The sequence below is a fragment of the Hemibagrus wyckioides genome, linkage group LG18 (genome assembly GCF_019097595.1).
Source record: "Hemibagrus wyckioides isolate EC202008001 linkage group LG18, SWU_Hwy_1.0, whole genome shotgun sequence".
Taxonomy (NCBI): Eukaryota; Metazoa; Chordata; class Actinopteri; order Siluriformes; family Bagridae; genus Hemibagrus; species Hemibagrus wyckioides.
Genome location: NC_080727.1, coordinates 17,750,349 through 17,757,485, shown reverse-complemented (window position 1 = coordinate 17,757,485; position 7,137 = coordinate 17,750,349). Strand labels below are relative to the sequence as shown.

The 7,137-nt window shown below is 38.8% G+C and overlaps 1 protein-coding gene across 4 annotated transcripts; it reads left to right on the top strand.

Annotated features, from left to right (window-relative positions):
• The first annotated feature begins 373 nt into the window (after positions 1-373).
• Positions 374-6,866, top strand: cnot8 (CCR4-NOT transcription complex, subunit 8). 4 transcript variants are annotated; one of them, XM_058416390.1, is made up of 7 exons: positions 374-465; positions 1,119-1,314; positions 1,713-1,906; positions 2,508-2,669; positions 2,820-3,003; positions 4,668-4,778; positions 5,982-6,866. In XM_058416390.1, exons 2-7 carry the CDS (start codon positions 1,198-1,200, stop codon positions 6,108-6,110), a joined length of 897 nt encoding a protein of 298 aa, XP_058272373.1. In that variant the 5' UTR covers positions 374-465; positions 1,119-1,197; the 3' UTR covers positions 6,111-6,866. The 4 variants fall into 4 exon arrangements, with proteins under 4 accessions (XP_058272373.1, XP_058272374.1, XP_058272372.1 ...); XM_058416391.1 differs by lacking the exon at positions 374-465 and adding an exon at positions 740-928; XM_058416389.1 differs by lacking the exon at positions 374-465 and adding an exon at positions 740-1,033.
• The last annotated feature ends 271 nt before the right edge of the window (positions 6,867-7,137 follow it).

Below are 7,137 nucleotides of genomic sequence, written 5' to 3'. Positions count from 1 at the left end.
ACGAAAGAATTCTACATGTCGAATATAATTTATGTAAGAATGCTGACTGGTTTATGTCTTTTGAATTGCAGGAAATTTTCTTCTCATTAAAATTGAGTGTATTTTTGTCCCCTTGCTAACAAATACTATATTTTCAAATAATTAGATGATAAACCAAGATACTTTAATATAAATATATGAACTCAATTCAGTTGAAAGTCAATTCATATGCATTATATATAGTATATCAAATAATATTTTTTTGTTTAGTTCTTTTATTCAGCTTATTTTGCATATTTATTTGTTTATTTCTTCTCATTAAAGATAGGCCATGTTTTGTTTCTGCTTTTTTTGGTTAACATTAGCATTAGCGGGGTTGTTTTTATTACCCACAATCCTCCATTCCCGGAAGTGAGCGCTGAGCTTTTATTGAACCGGACGCTGCCGAGCTTTTATTAAGCATCACCACAGCAGGACTCCTGCCAGGTAGCTAACACTTATCGTTGTTTTTTTAACGTGAAATTAATCTGGTGTTTTTATATATGACTGTGTGTGCTTGACTTGCTAGCTAGCTGCTCCGATTCGAGCGGACGAGTTGAGTTAGCGGGCTGGTTAGCGTTAGCTTAGCCGTTCGTGAATGAGGCCGAATCCCAAACGGCTCTCTAGCATCTTTTTAGGTGCACTTAATCGGATATGAAGTAATAGCACGTGCTCCCTAGGTAGTGGACTCTGTGGAGTCAATTTGGGATTCTTGATTCAGGGCATTAAACGCAGGCCGAGCGCTCGTGCACTGTCGCCAAGCGAGCTATTGTCACGTTATAGTTTTTAAATTTTTTGTTATTTATTCTGATAAAACTCTAAAAATATCCTGATGTTTCGACCTGAATGGGTCTCCTTTGATGTATAGATAGAAAAGATGTTTATCTAGTAACTAATTTCAACTAGCTGGGTTAGTGTTGGGGTCAGAAATCTCAGGAGCTTGCTTGGTCTCCACCACGCTGCTTCTTCTTCTTCTTCTTCTTCTTCTTCTTCTTCTTCTTCTTCTGGACTTTTGGTACCAAATTGTTTGTTTTTATTTGTTTGTTTGTTGATATTGTATACCCACTCTGTTTGATCATCTTTGTCTAATTCCACTGCAGAGTTCCCCCCCTTTTACCTGCTGCCTTGCTTGTGACCTGTGTGAAGTTCCTGTGCTTTTGGTCTTCATCCTGAAACAAGATGCCAGCTGCACTTGCAGATACGAGTCAGATCATCTGCGAGGTCTGGGCCAGCAACGTGGATGAGGAGATGAGGAAAATCCGCCAGATCATTCAGAATTACAACTACATCGCCATGGTATGATGATTTGTACTCTGTGGTGTAGTGATATGGTGTGTGTTTATCGTACCGGTCGATACCGAGCTCACGATTCAGTATGGCTACCTATTGAAGATCATTTTGATGCAGACCCTGCGATTTAGATGACCCTATCAGAAGAAAATCTCTCATTGTGTACTTATTGATGGCTGTTGGCAGACTTGCACAAGTTAATGCACAAATTTGGTCTGTAAGTTTTTAAAAAAACTAGTGAAGTGGAACGAACTGTTTCATGTGTAAACTTTAGCTAATGGTGTTGCTTACAGTGTCGGTTTCTGTAGATGGTTTTGGAATAACTTTAACGTCTTGAACTTCTAGCAGGTCCTGTGTGACATTGGAATAAAACCCCAACAAAACCAATTTGTGCCTCTTGTTAGGACACGGAGTTCCCCGGCGTGGTGGTCCGACCCATCGGAGAATTTCGCAGCACGGTTGATTATCAGTATCAGCTCCTGCGTTGCAATGTGGATCTGCTGAAAATCATTCAGCTCGGTCTCACCTTCATGAATGAAGACGGCGACTATCCCCCCGGGACCACCACCTGGCAGTTCAACTTTAAATTCAATTTAACGTAAGATTCTTCATGCTCTGATCAGCTGACTGTAATTGTGCCGAGACACTCAGAGGGGAGGAAAGTAACACGATAACTCACTCCTTCTTTTAACCTTTTTTCACCAAGCTGAGCTGGGTATTCTCTCTCTCTCTCTCTCTCTCTCTCTCTCTCAGACTTTGTCTGTGCCTCTATCTGTCTCTCTCTCTCTCTCCCTGTGTAATATTTTATCGGTTCTCTCTGGCTTTATGAAGCAGTATCACAATTTTATGATATTTTTGTTTATCTACCGTTTACTGTGGCTGATATTTTGCTTAATTTTACAATCTTGTAAAAATCTACCCTAAAAATCTGAGGTTAGGGTAGGTTCATCCAATTCCTCTTTTTTTGTTCTGTGTTTTTCTCTACTGGAGCTGAAACAGACTCTGTGTTCTAAGCAAAAAGGAACGAATACGGATCATTTTCTAATGATCTGGTGAAACAGGCAGAGTTTGGACTTCCTCTTCATGAATTTCAGCCACAGAAAACAGCTCCCACTTCCCCAAATCCATGCTGAAAATAAAACAGGCCAGACATCAACATTTCTTAATGTTGACTTGTTTGTTTATTTCATTATTTACAGAGAAGACATGTACTCGCAGGACTCCATAGACCTGCTGCAGAACTCGGGCCTTCAGTTTAAGAAGCACGAGGAAGAAGGGATCGATACGCTGTACTTCGCAGAGCTCCTCATGACCTCAGGCTTGGTGCTGTGTGAAAACGTGCGGTGGCTCTCCTTTCACAGGTAACGAATGCTAGAGTTGTGACCTTGAGGTGCAGGGGGAGGAGCTGGATCTGATCCGACTCCTCCTACAAGCTACAGACACATTCACCTGAACATGCTCCATGCTTTTGGAGCTTTTTCTTTTCCTCCACCCCCTTTTATGTTCTGTAGCAAATCCTCATTCAAGATCTTCTGTCTTGTTCCTGGCAGCGGATACGACTTTGGCTACCTGGTGAAGCTCCTCACAGACGCTCGCCTCCCGGAGGAGGAGCACGAATTCTTTCAGATCCTGAACCTCTTCTTTCCTGCCATCTATGATGTGAAGTATCTGATGAAGAGCTGCAAAAACCTGAAGGTAAAGAGTGTGGTGAAAAGGACTTCATGATCTCATGGAGGAAGAAAAGCTTACAATTGGCTGTAATATATATACACACACTACTCACAAAAAGGCTTTTGGGTGAAATTTGTGGAAAATGTAAAAAGTTCACGCTACAGTGATATATCATGAAAGTAGGGCATTTAAGTAGAAGCATGCAATGGTGATTTCCTCATATCAAACAATTTATTGAAACAAAAGCCAACAACAGTGGTGGTATACCACAACAAAAAATGTCAATGTCTCAATTTGTCATGTGTCCTTGACCATCAATTACAGCTTGACAACGACGTCTCATGCTGTTCACGAGTCGACTTATTGTCTGCTGAGGCATGGCATTCCACTCTTCTTGAAGGGCGGCCCTCAGGTCATTGAGGTTCTGGGGTGCAGGGTTACGAGCCTCTACACGGCGACTCAGCTGATCCCATAGGTTTTCTATGGGATTCAGGTCTGGAGAAAGTGCAGCCCACTCCATTTGTGGTACCCCAGCCTCCAGCAGCCGTTCCCTAATGATGCGACCTCGATGAGCTGGAGCATTGTCGTCCATAAAGATGAAATTAGGCCTGTGTTGTTCATGCAGGGGCACAATAACTGGATTAATGATGTTATTCAGGTAGTATTGGCTTGTCACAAGATGTAGGGCAGTTCTGTATTGAGTAGACTGTAACGCCACCACCAAAGGCTCGTCTGATGACAACAGTGGCTGATGCATAGCGCTCTCCTTGACGTCTCCAACATCGTTGGTGGCCATGATTTCTGCTCAACGTGAATCGACTTTCATCAGAGAACAGCACTGAGGCCCACTGGTCCCTTGTCCAGTGTAAATGCTCCTTGGCCCGACGCCTGTGCCCGGTGGTGTGGTCAGGTACCCTTGCAGGTCGTCTAGCATGCAGACCACGCTGATGTAAACGGTTTCGAATGGTCTGACGTGACACTTGGGTTCCTCTCACCTCCCTTAAATGTGCCTGGAGTTGAGTGGCATTCATCATCCGGTTCCGCAGGGCACTGTTCACAATGAAGCGGTCATCAACGTGGGATGTGGCCAAAGGATGTCCACTTCTATGCCTTTCTGTGACTCTCCCAGTCTCTCTGTATCTCTGTCACAACCTGCTGATGACACTCTGTGACACTCTAAGCTCAGTGGCCACTTCCCTCTGAGAACATCCTGTTTGAAGCCTCGCAATGGCGAGGTACTGTTGATCAGTTGTTAGGTGTGGTCTTGGTCTCATGATGTCAAAATGTGAACAGCATGATGAAGAGGACTGTTGAAATACCAATTCTAATTGAACCAGAAAATTTATTGGTCGATTCATGAATCAAACACCAGTTGTGAATTTTGCCGTTAAGCACCTTGTTAGAGAACAGCAAGTTATGCAAAAAGTACTGAAACACTGAACAGTTGGACATGTGCATTCAAAAGTGTAGAGAAGGTCAAATTCAGTTCACCTGTAAAGGTTATAGTGCATTTTAGGTGCATCCTGAAATTTCACCCGAAAGCCGAATATCCTTAACTTTTTGTGAGTAGTGTATATAACAAATGTAAATATCTTCAGTGTTTAGACGTAAATGTACAAAAAATCTATATGCTTGATGGATTCAAGTCTTAGATTTTGGACTTCAGTCTTAGATTTTGTGTGTGTTAGGGTGGACTTCAGGAAGTTGCAGACCAGCTGGAGCTGAAGAGGATCGGGAGACAGCATCAGGCCGGCTCGGACTCTCTGCTGACCGGAATGGCCTTCTTCAGGATGAAAGAGGTGACGCATCACTACTGCAAATCAGCTCCCGCTTTCACAAACATTTCTGTTCATGTGGAAAACATTTGAGATTCGTGCCACACTGATACACGGAACGTACATTCATTTTGATCAGTACTTTACTCAAGTTACTGGTTGATTTTAATGCATGTAATCTCACTATCCACATTATTAGGAACACCCAAACACCTGCAATTAAATCAAAACCGATCACGTGTCTGCAGCACAGAGCTAAAAGCATAAAATCAGACAGATTTAATTTAATCAAGAGCCTCTGTTAAGGATAAGGATTATACTTTCTGTAACACTGAGACTGAGAGATTAAAATGGAAGATAAAGTTATAAAGGGGAAAAAATAAATTAAAATGTTCATTTAAGGAATAAAAAATTGTTTAAAATTTAAAGTTAATTAAAACTAAAATTAAAATTTGTTAAGATCTGTTTTAGATATCTTTATTTAATTTTTTTTGAAATTACTTTTAATATCTTGTCTCAAACGTAGTATTTATTCTTTACTTTTTCCTATTTTTAAAAAAAAAAATATTTTATTTTACACATCAAGGGATAAAATTGAATGTATAAAACCAGAAAAAAATACAAAATAAGCTAAAATAAAGGTTTAGCCAAATAATATATTTAAAATACACCTTAATCATATTTATTTAAAATGTTTTCATGAATTCTATCTTTTGATTTGATTATATTAATGTAATTGATTTAAAAACAATGAACAAAAATTGAAATTGTGGTTAACATTAAAATAGTTCATTAAAATGCATTTTAAAACATATTTAAATATCTTGACTGAAATTTGTCTTTAATTTACTTGTCTCAATAGTATTATTTTATCGAGCTTTTTTTTTTTTTATTAGAATTTTTTGTATTAATTTGCATTTGCATTTTTTTAAGTTGTAAAATGAATGAATTAAAAAAGTTAAAATAAATGTATTAAAAAAATTATTTTATATTTGGGACAGGTAATTAATAGTTTAGTGAGATAGTAAGATGCTTTTTTTTTTTTTTTTTTTTTTTTTTTTTTTTTTTTGCATTTATTTGTTATTTTCTAATTTGTAAAATGAATGAATAGAAAATGAAAATAAATATACTTAAAAATAATTTTATATTTGGGACCGGTAATAGTTTCGTGTGTTAAGATGCATTTATTTGTGTGTGTTTTTGTGTCCGCTTGGATTTTGTTGGCAGTTATTCTTCGAGGACAACATCGACGACGCTAAGTACTGCGGCCGGCTCTACGGCCTGGGCTCGGGTTCTTCTCAGACTCAGAACGGCATCTCCAACTCGTCACAAGAAGAAACCAACAACAAGCACTGACTTCCGACGCACCATGCACTTGTTTTTAATCCCTCAGAGCAGAGCAGATACTGGATTCCTTTATTTTTTCCTTCATCCTTCAACCACATTCATGTTAGAATGATGGAGAAACACCAAAACACCAGACCAAACCTCTCAAAAAACCAGTTCTGCTGTTACACCCGGTCCAAACAAAAACGAACAGATATCCGACTCCAGCTCTCCTGCGTAGCGGCGATCATTCATTCCTCATCAAGCGCATCGTTCCTCCTGGACATTTTATTCGTTTGTTTTACAGCATTAAACAACTGAGAAAAATATTTTTTAAGCACAGGACTAGCACCTCGTATCTCCCGGATAACACGACTCACAGCGTTTTTAATATGCTCCACCAGCAGTTCGGCACAATCTTGTTTAGGATTGATTTTTTGTAAAAAAAACAACAAAACAAAAACAAGGCTTGAAGAGATCCGGTGCAGTCCAGCTATAACACAAGAAACATCTGCTCAGTGTTGAAATCTTTTAAATTATGCTGCGAAGTGTTGTGTATTAAAATGTAAAGTTTTCAAAGGAGCCGATCTTTTAGCATTTTTCCTACGAGAAAAAAAAAAGTTTTAAATCTGGACTTCTTTGTTACGGATCAAGGTGCAGGGGGTCACTGGTTCTGTGCAGAACGTCCTTTAATTTGTCCACCATGAAACAGGTTGTTTGTGGTACGTATTGTTTTTATTCCATCCGATGTTTAAAACTCTTGTATATTAAAATGTTTTCTATCAATGATGTTTTTTTTTTTGTTTTTTTTTTTAAGTAGCATATTTTTGTTTTTTTACGTTTCTTTGAATGGGATTTCCATTCAAATGCAAGGCAGCAACACCAGTAAAAACCAGTAAAACCAGACCCAAGTCAGCTGGTAAATCTGGTAAACATTTATCAAAATGAAATATTTAATTTTATATAATACTTTTTCACATTTGTTTTTTCCCTCAACATGTAAATGTGAAACCCATCAGCGGTGTATAAGGACCTGATAGTAAATAAAAAAAAATGT